We start from the raw sequence: 12,161 nt of genomic DNA, 5'->3' as shown, positions 1-12,161 counted from the left end.
TGAGGTATAACAAAAATTTATAATAAAATACTTTTAACAAAAACTCCATAAAAACAAACTTGTTAAAAAACATATCCTAGTATTAGTTAAAGTACTAAAGGTATAGTTAATTCAAATTCAATTGTTAAAGTCAATGTTCTTCGATACTAGAAATGTAGGTACGTAAAAGATATTTAACCATACAGACAAGATTCCTAACTGATGAATTAGCGGAAAACAATTACTCTGTAAGCTACATGTTCCAACTGGCATTGAATTACACCAGCAATACAATATCTAAATATAATTAATACAAAAATACATACCTGATATGTTGAAACTGTTTCATAAAGTAATCTTTCAAAGTAATATTTTATTATAAACATTGGTTTTATAATCTACACTATCAGATAAGTGAAAGTAAAGGCTTAGGCTCGCTCATAATTTTGACGTTTGTAGGTCATCGATATCCAGAGGACATTGCAATCGACACTATAACATCTGAAAAATTACACATTTATCTCTATTATCTATATAATAAGTTTAAGTAAGAAATTGCCTCTTTTTGTGGTCCTTTTTTTAGATCTGATCACTGCCCCAGGCCTCAAATGGTCTAACCTCCTAAAACTGTGGGCAATGCCAAGAATTAGACGAATCCTCTTGTCCATCTATAATATAGGGGCATTTAATAAATTTTCACTGTTTTCCAACAGTTGGCTTTACCAGAACTGCGTGCGTTGAGTTTAAAGATGGTAACGCACCTATAAACTATAAGTACTATAAGCAAGCTGGAAATTCAGTGTATGTCACTTTGCCAAAATGTAAACTACTTCATTTTCATAGTATTAAACATGTCAAATTTCATACCAAAAAAAGAGTATTTGCAGTGAATTTTACTGCACTACAACTGAAGTACAAATAATTCTTGTATAGACTTATGGCAACCATGCTCTGTCGAAAACAACATGCAGAGATTGGTTTAGATCAAGGGTCGGCAACTGGCGGACCACGGTCCAGATCCGGACCGCGGAAGGTAAAATAATGGACTCCCAAAAATTTTTTGAAAGTATAAATTACTCAAATTATTTTAAAAATAGTTTTTTATTGATAATAATACGTTTGACTGCCACTCTTATCATTTCTACTACAATTACGTGATTGATTTGAGTTCTTAATGGTTAATAGGTAGATTAAATTTGTGAGTGCAAATTAAAATAAAAAATTAGTAAGGAATGTGAGTTTTTTTGTGGACTTCGTTAAAAATTTTCAAAAGTATCCGGACCCCACCTAAAATTACTTGCCGACCCCTGGTTTAGATGCTATAAAAATAATAATTTTGATGTTTATGAAGATAAAGAACACTGATGCTCCGAAACGGCTTGACGATGAAGGATTGAAGGCAACACTTCATGTAGGCTCATATCAGACTCACTAGCTGAACTTGCAGAATTATTAGGAGTTGATAACACAGTAGTTTTGAAACATTTGTAAACATTAAGAATGATTCAAAAGCAAGGACATTATTAGGTGCCGTTAGAGATGAAGCCGAGAGACATCGAATGATGTCATTTCACTTGTGAACAGCTGCTTCAACAGCAAAAAAAGAAAGGATTTTTTGCAACGTATCACGACTCGCGATGAAAAGTGGACACAGACTTTGGCAGCGCATTAACATTGCTGGCTAAGCTGAATATCAATGGTTCTAAGTTTCTGCTAATTCTGCATTTGGTGGGATCAGTTAGGTGTAGTTTATTATGAGCTGCTCAAACTGAACAAAACTACCACTGCTATCGACTACAATGGATGCTTCTAAGCCGAGCATTGAAGGAAAAACGGCCGCTATACGAACAGAGACAAGACAAAATGATTTTGCTGCAAGACAGTGCTCGGCCACATGTTGCAAAACCAGTGAAAACCTACTTGGAAATGCTTAAATGGGAAGTCACCAGTCATGTCCCCCTTCCGATTATTACCTGTTCCGATTGATGGCACATATCCTAGTTGAGCACCACTTCCATTCTTTTCAAGATGCCAAAAAATACGTCGACTCTTGTATAGCCTCAAAAGACATGTCCTTTTTCCAACGTGGAATTAAACAGCTACCAAAAACATGGAAAATAGTGACTGACGATGAATAGTACTTTCAGTAACAAAGAAATTTTACAATTTTTTTTAAATAAAACATTAATTTTTATGTAAAAGCGATAACTCATTCAAACATCTCAATAAATATCACATTAACCTAATCATATTCAACACCTTTTACACTTGTTATTTCAAAATGGAAATTTTTCTAAAAATTAGTTTTTTTATATATCGAGTTACTACAAAAACATGCTATCTCAAATTCAGCTTGCTATCTAAAATTGTACTTGGAAAACATGCTACCTCAAATTAAGTTTGGAAAACATGTTAACTCAAATCTTTAAGTAAAAACATGCTTTCTCACACAAAAGTAAGTTTGACTAGAAATTGGCGTTGAAATGCACATTGAATGATTGAAACCATGCACTTATAATAAACTTATACAGGGTGATTCAAAAAATCGCTGACAGACTTCTAGGGTAGATAATACATAAAAAATTAAGACGAAAAGTTTTAATAAACATAGGGTCACAAATGCCTCCTTAACGAGATACAGGGCGTCAAAGTTTCTGTAAAATTAAACATTGTCTGCAATAATTCCAAAATGCCTGAACATTTCTATTTCAAATTTGCTATGCGTAGTTAGCACCTTAAGACCAATGTTTGATGTACTGCTCAAAATTTTATGAGCAGCANCAGCAGAATATTGAAATGCAGAGTCATTTAATAGTAAACAAAGAATCTGTAATAATCTCCCATTCTGAGCCATTATATGGGTTACGGAAACCCATTCCACAAATCCAGTTAACGTCAGCAAGACTACTTGAACTACTCGCCCGTGGCCGTTTGCTTTAGAAGCATCTGTTTCGCTAAATAATTTAAACTGGCCAACATGTAGTTCTATTAGTCTCAAGAAAAAATCAAATATCACGGCCATATTCGCTGTTAATGCATGATAAATGTCTTTTCGCCGCTGATTCGATTCCAAAGTCTAAAATTAAATATTTTATACGTAATACTTTCATGGTGGCGGTAAGTTACCTGAAGTAAAGCTACATCCTCAACAAGACGTAAAAAAACAAGAAGGACTAATTCCGTTTGTATTTCACCACAAGCGCAAGCATCGGATAATTCAGACAACAGACCAGGCCACTGTTGAGGCCACTCTCTCTTTACCATTTCTACAATCACCCGACTTAGTGCATCTTTCATATGAGATTCGTCACTTATACCACCCGCAGCCAATAATTTCATAGCATTTTCCTAAAATTACGTCATTTTATAAAATATATAATATCTAATTGACTCACTTTAAAATTTATTAACCATTATTTCAAAATTAATATTTTTTTGATAACAAGTATACACTGCTCCAAGAAGTACAACTTAACAACTTACAAATTAAATTTATAAGAAAATAAACAATAATTCCAATTAATTTAATATCGAGTGTTTTCACCCGTTTTGGATCAGATCCTCGTATCAATGGTTCTTGCATTTTTATTTAGTTCATTTCGTATTTCAAGATGTCTCTGTCTTCCCTGTTATTAGACCAATTCAAATGACACGTTAATTGTCTGGCAAGCATTATATTCCAGAATGAAAACTTTTATATTCATTCTAGAAGCGATACGTACATTTCTCGGAGCAGCGTATTACTATTTTTAAATGTACAATAATAAATTAAAGAATAAAATTCATGAATTTTATTCTGTAGAATGATGTAAGAAAAATTATTGTTATATTATAGGAATTGATGACACTAATGTGCATGAGTTTCAGTTTCATTAGCTTAGCTCCTCAGCTCTTTAAAAGAAATGTAAAGGTGTAGATAAAAAAATAGAAAAGCAACCATATGAAACCTGAAGCAGTTAAAAACTAATGAAGTTATTTATCGTTGTAAATTTTTTTAATTTACTGAGAACATTCAAAAAAAGAGGCATGTTAAATATTAGAGCAAAGGATTTTTGTTTCTAAATGAAGCAGATAGGTACAAAATACTCAGAATGATAAATATCGACATTTAATTCTTACAATGAAAATGTATCCAATACCTTTATAAAAATTTTCTCTTGTTGGGAAATTTGTGTCCATCTATATTTCACGGTATGCTCCATGAGCTGGAGTCCAAAATGCCTAGATATCAAGGAATGCTGTGTTCCTGCAGCCAAATAAAGACCAGCTTCTGCACAAAGAGGAGACGTTTCTTTAAAACTTTCGCAAGCTTGGTATGCCCTTAATCGGTCCGACTGTGAGGCACTAGCACTCATGGTTAATTCAACAGCTCGTGCTAGATCCGCTGCTAAAGCAGCTACGTCTGGTCCTGCCATCCTTTTACAAGTTAAATAGCTGAAAATTAATAGTTTAGCACATGTTGAAAAAGCAGCATGGTCTTACATGTTTTTAAATTATCTGTTTTTACTAAACAATAAAAATTTCTTCCACTTTTCTAAAACAAATTGTATCTTGCGTTTAATTGACTTACTTTAAATTTTCTATTTATTTACAACATATGATTAAATATTTATTAAAATGTGCAACAAATCCAACTTGACGGTTGCCGGCTACAACAACGATTCCTAGCGGTAGATGTATAAATTAAACAGATAAACATAGAAATTCTTAGTCCATGGTTCTAAGGGTCTATACACATGCGGAAAACAAAATCCAAGTAAACATTTCTTTATAACATGACAAATTATAGAAACCTAATCCATGCCACTCAGACCGTAGGGTGCAAAAATTCCCAGTGATTTTTTTTCCAGTTTCTGGTGGCTAGTTCTCTCAGACACTATTATTCTAGTTCTTTCATTTCATATCCACATTTTGTACAGCTGTAGGTCACTGCATGCATGTAGGCAATGTACTGTATTATACACATATTTTATGCTACGTACGATCTGACAACATTTATTTTGCTATGACAACAGAGTCTATGGCGATAAGCTAGGTATACGTATATAACTATCATTTTCGAAAAATTCATAAAAAATCGTGTATTTCGCATTTTTTTATAACTATTAAAATAAGAAAGTTAGAGGGGGTCAATATATAGTAAATCAACCTGTACACTGAAAATTCTTTCTCTTTTGTATGTACTGGAGTGAATGAAACAGAGAGAAAGAGAAACAAAAGACAACACCCCTAGCCCTAGCCGGTCTTCCTCCATTGACACTGACACAACAAAAAAAAATGTTAGGGGATTTATATAAAAATATATATGTCTATTAAATTCTATATCTACCGAAACACTTGGCAAAAAAAATTGAACCGAAGGCCTCCCTTTACGCCTTTAATTATTATCATAATTGCATCCATAAAGCCGTCATTGTAACCACAGAATTAATGATTTATGATTTATACATATACATATATGTATATATGGTTGTAAGCTGACAGTATTATAAATTATGTTTTGCTTGTAATATATTTACCTACTTCTCTATGGCCCATATTATAATAAAAAATATTAAACATAAACCAAGTAAAATAGTATTTTATAAAGGACAGCCAAGCATAAATTTGATTGATATCTCAATCAGGAAGAAGTTACCTATACTTGTTACCTGCCCTGTAATCTGTAATTTAAAAGGCTACGATAAAAATACTTCTACCTTTGAAGAAGAGATGGCGCCACGCCTTTCAAACAGTCCTGTATATGTAATTGTTTTTAAGTATAATTTTTATCTGCAAATAAATGATAATTATATATAGGTATTAGTAGTTAATTTATGAATATAAATGAGGAATATAGTGAATATTCCTGTCACTATCTAAAGTTGTACCCATCTACAGGTAACCTTACTATCTATACATCTACATACATACATGGTAAAGACTTTTTACTAAGATATGTAGGTGTCACGTGAAAATCACAAAAAAAATGTAGAGAAATGATTAACACAATTTGAAAATGTTAGGGGTTGAAGATTCCATTAGCAAACTTTTTATAACAGAGACATCAGACAATAAGTTACCTGATTATTATTAACCTTATTATTATTTATTAACCAGAAACCAGATTTTTCACAATAATAGGCATTTATATAATGCCATACCAATGTCAGGTTTCTATATACTTAAGTACTAAATTAATATACCTATAAAGGTAAGTACTCACAAACGCGTTTTGCGTTTACGTTTTGCGGCAAAAAGAATCGAGACATATTTTTAATACTCACCATCGCGTTTATCCGAGATTTTTAGTTAGTGATCTTTTTAGTGATTTTCAATTTCAACAGATAAAAACGAAATTGTATTGGTTAAACTGATGTTTGACAGTTTCAAACTGAACGTCATGCGTCATGGGTAGATTTTTTGAGTAGAGGGTTATGTCATGTCGCAGCATATAAATTATTTGCTGTTTTTATGATTTATAGTTTTCTTACATATTATATCTTTTCTGTTTATAGTTGTTATCAAACAAAAATATGCAGCAGCAGGAGAGTGAGGTATGAATAATGAATAACAAATCTAGCACTCCAACTTGAGCATTTTTTAAATTTTAGCAGACCGTAGTGTATTGTGAAACCGTTGATGATGTGGAGGTATAAATAATTAATAACAAATGTGGCACCATAATTTGAGCATTTTTTAAATTTTAGCAGACCTTAGTGTATTGTGAAACCGTTGAAGAACTTCTGATTAGTCTGGTACAATTAAGACCAGCTTTGTGGGATCATCGAATTCCATTAAAGAGTCGTTCAAAAAATATTAAAGATGATTTGTGGGTTGAGGTATACACTGCTATGGGGCAAATAATTCCCCTTGAAGAAATAAAAAAGAAATGGAGAAATCTGCGAGACAAATACATAAAGGTAGTACCTCATATTAGGTTATATAGAATGCACTCTATACGATAATTTTCAAAATGATACAATTTTGTAAATAATAATAATTCTCATTTGTTTGTCAGGTGAAAGGGGAAATATGTGTCTACAAGCCAAGTGGAATGGGTGCTAAAGGTAAACAAAAGGTCTGGAAACATTTTTCTGCCTTACAATTCTTGGACGATTCTATTAATCCACGAAGAACTATCGGTAGTATCAAAATGCCACAGGATATAACACCTAATTCAGAATCTGATAGTAGGCCAAGTAGTTCAGCAAGCCTAGCAAATGAGACTCCAACTGTTGGTAGAACAAAAAGAAAAATTACTGGGGAGTTAATAAACAACAAAATTCTTGAAGTCTTAAATGTCCCTCCACCATCAGTGAATATAAATCCATCGTCAGTATATGAAGGAAATGCAGCATGTGTGGCCATAGCTGAAATATTAAATAAACTTCCAGAGAGAAACAAGGCAAAATTAGAAATTGAATTATTACGATTAGTTTATGATACATATGATCAGTATATAAGTGATTCTGGATGTAGCAATTGAAGAATAAAAAAGATCTTGAAAAAATTGTTTAATTTACTTTTTGAATCTTTCCGGTAGTAATCTAACTATTAATAAGTCATAATTGATAACATTTGATTAAGCTCACTTCTTATTCTAAAAAGTACTTGTTTTTTATGGATATACCTGCACTACTGAAAATGAAAAAAAAAAGACAATGAAGAGTAAGTATATTTGTGTTCATAAGTATTTAAACATTCAATAATTCAATGGATATGCCACTGAAAATCTACAGCACCATCAAACATAAAATATGCTGCCAAACTGTCTCTAATTGAACTTGCTGTTGTTGTGTAGGTATTTGTGCCCAAGCGATGAACATCTTCTAAATTATTATACTGGCCTTCAGCCCTCCATTGTCCTTCAATAAAATTGCCATCAGCATCTTCATGATCTACATAAGAAAAATCACAATAACGTCTTCTATCCTCAGAAATATTACTTTCTTTTCTCATTAAGAAATTATGCAAACAGATAGTGCTCATAACAACAGCTTCTACTGTTTCTAAACTTGCAATTAATGGTTTTCTAAAAATTCTCCAACGTGCTGCTAGCACACCGAAGGCGTTTTCTACAACCCTACGGCTTCGACTTAATCTGGAATTTATAAACAAATATAGCGTGTAAATAACGTTATTTATAAACTTACCTATAATTGAAAATCCTCTTTTCTTGGGATAGTAGTCTACCAGGATATGGCCTCATCATGTAATGTGTAAGAGGAAAAGCTTCATCTCCTACTAAATAATAGGGAATCAGCTCTCCATTGTCATCATTGGAAATATTACTTGGTGGTGGGATATTCAAGGTACCATTTTCTAATTGTTGTCCAATTTGGCTATGTCGGAAAACACCCCCATCACTTTGCCTTCCTTTTGCCCCAATATCAACGATGGTAAAACAGTATGATGCGTCACAAACAGCCATTAGTACTATACTATGCGATCCTTTGTAATTATAGAAATCGGAACCACTATGTGGAGGTGCCTAAAAAAAATAATCTTCGTATACTTATACAATCTACATACAAATAAATTCTCAATACTTACTTGAATAACAACATGCTTGCCATCGATAGCGCCAATGCAGTGAGGTAAATTCCATTGGTTTTCAAATTCTTGGGAAATTCTCAACCATTCTTCTTCAGAAGGTTTTAAAAATACATCATTCTTCAAAACATTCCAGATTGCGATACATGTTTCTTTTATTATACTAGAAATTGTCGTTTTCCCTAGGCGAAAAGCATAACTAATAGAGGTCATACTATCCCCAGAAGCTAGAAATCTAACAAAAAAGAAATGTTGCGTATATATTTCTTAATTATAAATAATAATAACTTACCGTAGAGTCACAGACAGTCTTTCTGCAGGTGAAATAGGTTCTCTTGATATATACATTTTTTCAATTTCGGGCTTGACTTTACTTACAAGAATATCAAATTGTTCACTGGACATTCTAAAGTAATTGAAAAACTTATCTTTGTCACTTAATCGCATTTCTTGTATTAAATTATGAAAATCTCCTTGTTGTTTTCTTTTTAAATATATGTTTCTAACCCAAAACCGTTTACATTGGGCTTTACTAGTAAATCCATGTTTTAAATATAATAATGCTAATAAAGTTCGTCTTCGCCACATATAATGATTATAATTAACTATATAATTATTCATATTCATACTTAATACTTATTACAATTAACCTCAAACTCATTATTTCATATTTTCATTGGAAAGAGAGTAAAACGTATTTTATTGACAAAGAGGGAAAATTTTCGCCGCAAAATCTTAAAACATTCTTAACATTTCCCGCCAGAAAAATGCGGCGAAAATAAAGTTAAACAATTCCCGCCTTCCAAAATTCCAAATAAAATTAACCAATCAGATGATCGCCGCAAAAAAATAAAACGCAAAACGCATTTGTGAGTACTTACCTTAAAACGGATTCTCCTTTATTGTGCAACAACGAATTTTATTGNAAAAATATATTTGATATTTTGTAAATACAATACCTGTAACTAACATCTGTATCCCCTGTATCCTCTATGACCATAGATAAAATTCTATGATGATTATTTGTCACACAACAACAACCACAACTAGTTCCACCCCAGCCATTAGATTGAGCCTTGAGCAATTATTTCCATATATGTAGGTGCATAATATCTATAGATATATAAAAGACTATAGATAATAATAAGTATAAGTATATGATTATTTCTAAATTAGGAGTGGTTCGATTGGAGTGGAGAGTAATATTTGTCTGTAATCTGGGGTAATGTGATCCACTAACCACTAACCAGTAACCACTAGTAAGGTAATTGGAAAGCAAATGGAAAGCAACTAAGGATGATATATTTTTTTTTGTTTTATGTTGGTAAACAACCAAACCACAAAATATATTATGTATTATTTGAATTTAGAAATATTTTCTACAAGTATACACAAGTGTAATATTGGTTGCATTATAGTATGTAACTATAATACACACAAAATCAATAAAATCATTGATCAGGTTTGAAAATTGATTGATTTGTTAAAATGTATTTGAAAAATAAATGTTAATAAATATGAGCTACACCAAAATTAGTTGGAAACTGTTATTTGTTATGCCAAAAATCGTAAAACTGATCATTTTTAAGTTGTTACTCAATATCATTAATAAATTTGAATATAATTTAATTTTCTACAACCTGTACTCGTACCTATCTCTAAACCGTTAATTGATCCAATCGTCACATTTTAGCCTCTAGTATTTCCAGATTTGAGTTTTGTCATTCTCAATAAACTACTCTGTAAAATAATACAATTTTCTAAAACTACACAAACACTTTACGTCGGGTTTTGCTGCCAGCAAAATATTTTACGATCAAGATCAAATTCACAACTCTATCCCTCACATTCCTTGACCCTGAAAAGTTTTTAGTTTGTTTTTGTATTATACACCTATTAAAAAAGTAAAAGTATTCAACTATTACTATTAGTATAATGTAGAGTTAGGAGGAGGTTCCAAACCCCCCTAGAGGTCTCCAACATTTTTTTTTCAATTTGTTCTAGTTATGATTGCCTAAAATAGTTTTTTTTATTCATTATATATTTTTGATAAATATGGCGGGGTTTGGAGTGGACGCGAATCAAAATTCCTCTCGACCAACTTTAATATAAAGGAAGTCAAAAAACGAATTTGAAAAAGTATGGAAAATGCTACAGATATTACAACATATTATTCCATATTAGTTCAACAAATTGATTTTCTTGAAAACGATGCCTGTGTTACCTACAGAAAAAAATTGTTCTAAAACTTAATTAGGTATGTTTTCTCATAATTAACCGTAATATTTCAGAAATGTCTCAGATTTGATGAAAATGCTAGAGATTTAGTACCTACTTTGAATCCATATTTTTTAAATTTAAAACACTTATTTACTTTAGAATGTGGTGCTGCCTCAATTGAAAAAGAAACAAAATTCGTACTTTTATAAGATTTTTGTTCAGTCTTTCACGAAATGAATAAATTGTGTAATATATCAAAAATAGTAGGTACCTACAATCTACTGCAAGGTGTGAGAGATCTTTTAGCAGTTTAAAAATAATTAAAAATTATTTAAATAGGTCAAGATAGGTATTAATGTAGGTATGTTAAAAAAAATATTGTAAAATATGTAGATCTAGAATTAATTATAGATTTTTTTGCTCCTAATAGAAGTTCCACTGTCTTTAACGTTGTTTTTGGTAATTTAAATTAGTATGTTACATTTTATTGACCCGAAAAAGTAAAAGATACTTTGTAACTTCCGTTGTAATAATTATTCTGATGTTCATACTTTAAAATTTCTGCTAGTTTTCACTTTACTAAAAAATAATGCTAGCTTCGTCAATAAACCGTATATCACATAGTAGAACCGTAAATATGGTAGATATATTTTCGTTCAAAAACAGTGATCTAATATCTAATACATAGAAAAAGGAAGACCTCTTCCCTACATTTAGTGTAAGTACATTTGTCACACAAGTGTGTCATTTATTAACTTATCAGCTCTATAAGATAAAAATTAATAAGACGGCGGATAGGAAACGAAATTATTGACAGCGATCCAAAACGTAAGTTGTATTATAAGCGTTTTAATAAAAGTATGATTTAATGATTTAATGTAATGCTCCTATGCTACTATCATCTAATGAATGTAAAATAAATTGGGTACATTTTTGTTTTAAAACTAGCCACGTAAACAGTGTATATGGTATTAGAAAGATTAATAAATAATTATTATTGCAAGCAGCACAACCACAAACAACCATTAGTAGTAACATAACTACATTATAATTATTTAGCAATAATAATTAAATACCTATCTGATAGTTGCAACAATGTGGGACCTCATCTAAATAATTATATATACTGCATTGCTAAATTTGTACAGGGTGATTCACTATATTTTGACCCCCCCTTTAACTTTTTTGTTTTGAGAGTTATAAAAAAATGTGAAATATTTTATGAATTTTTCGAAAATGATAGTAGAAAAACAAATGAAGTCCAAACAAAATGGCCGCGGATGTTAAGTTAAATGGAACACCCTGTATATTTTTACATATTTGGATAGAACGTTCCCTGTCGAGCATAGTCATGTAGGGTTTGTTAGGTCCATCGCTAACAATAAGCGAGATACTATTAAAAAACTAAAAGAAGGTTTTTTTATTAA

The 12,161-nt window shown here is 31.4% G+C and overlaps 3 protein-coding genes across 5 annotated transcripts; 1 reads left to right on the top strand and 2 right to left on the bottom strand.

Annotated features, from left to right (window-relative positions):
- Positions 1-2,736: 2,736 nt before the first annotated feature.
- On the bottom strand, positions 2,737-4,640 carry LOC111692635 (exportin-5-like; the record flags this gene model as incomplete). The annotated part of the gene is made up of 4 exons (XM_023456705.1): positions 4,550-4,640; positions 4,119-4,413; positions 3,106-3,327; positions 2,737-3,055 (listed from the first exon to the last, which is right to left on the bottom strand). Coding segments are annotated over exons 2-4 (817 nt in total), but the record flags the coding sequence as incomplete, so codon positions are not given.
- Positions 4,641-6,182: 1,542 nt separating this feature from the next.
- Positions 6,183-7,463, top strand: LOC108916481. 3 transcript variants are annotated; one of them, XM_018722746.2, is made up of 4 exons: positions 6,183-6,515; positions 6,576-6,611; positions 6,669-6,881; positions 6,980-7,463. In XM_018722746.2, exons 1-4 carry the CDS (start codon positions 6,495-6,497, stop codon positions 7,445-7,447), a joined length of 738 nt encoding a protein of 245 aa, XP_018578262.1. In that variant the 5' UTR covers positions 6,183-6,494; the 3' UTR covers positions 7,448-7,463. The 3 variants fall into 3 exon arrangements, with proteins under 3 accessions (XP_018578262.1, XP_018578261.1, XP_018578259.1); XM_018722745.2 differs by having other exon boundaries at positions 6,573-6,611; positions 6,672-6,881; XM_018722743.2 differs by having other exon boundaries at positions 6,573-6,611.
- A 155-nt stretch (positions 7,464-7,618) lies between these two features.
- Positions 7,619-9,349, bottom strand: LOC108916480 (protein ANTAGONIST OF LIKE HETEROCHROMATIN PROTEIN 1-like). The gene is made up of 4 exons (XM_018722742.2): positions 8,807-9,349; positions 8,515-8,749; positions 8,115-8,452; positions 7,619-8,062 (listed from the first exon to the last, which is right to left on the bottom strand). The coding sequence occupies exons 1-4, from the start codon at positions 9,139-9,141 to the stop codon at positions 7,672-7,674; spliced, it is 1,299 nt and encodes a 432-aa protein (XP_018578258.1). The 5' UTR covers positions 9,142-9,349; the 3' UTR covers positions 7,619-7,671.
- Between the last annotated feature and the right edge of the window lie 2,812 nt (positions 9,350-12,161).

This window comes from Anoplophora glabripennis, unplaced genomic scaffold (assembly GCF_000390285.2).
Source record: "Anoplophora glabripennis isolate ALB-LARVAE unplaced genomic scaffold, Agla_2.0 scaffold2347, whole genome shotgun sequence".
NCBI lineage: Eukaryota > Metazoa > Arthropoda > Insecta > Coleoptera > Cerambycidae > Anoplophora > Anoplophora glabripennis.
Note: the sequence above shows the minus strand (reverse complement) of the source record. Positions and strands in the feature narration are given on the sequence as shown.

Coding starts and splice junctions, on each gene's coding strand:
- LOC108916481 (XM_018722743.2), top strand. CDS start 6,495: ATGCAGCAGCAGGAGAGTGAG. Junction 6,612..6,668: donor AAACCGTTGATGATGTGGAG/GTATAAATAATT, acceptor TTTAAATTTTAG/CAGACCTTAGTGTATTGTGA. Junction 6,882..6,979: donor TGCGAGACAAATACATAAAG/GTAGTACCTCAT, acceptor TTTGTTTGTCAG/GTGAAAGGGGAAATATGTGT.
- LOC108916480 (XM_018722742.2), bottom strand. CDS start 9,141: ATGAATATGAATAATTATATAGTTAATTATAATCATTATATGTGGCGA. Junction 8,750..8,806: donor AGACTGTCTGTGACTCTACG/GTAAGTTATTAT, acceptor CTTTTTTGTTAG/ATTTCTAGCTTCTGGGGATA. Junction 8,453..8,514: donor GCAAGCATGTTGTTATTCAA/GTAAGTATTGAG, acceptor TATTTTTTTTAG/GCACCTCCACATAGTGGTTC.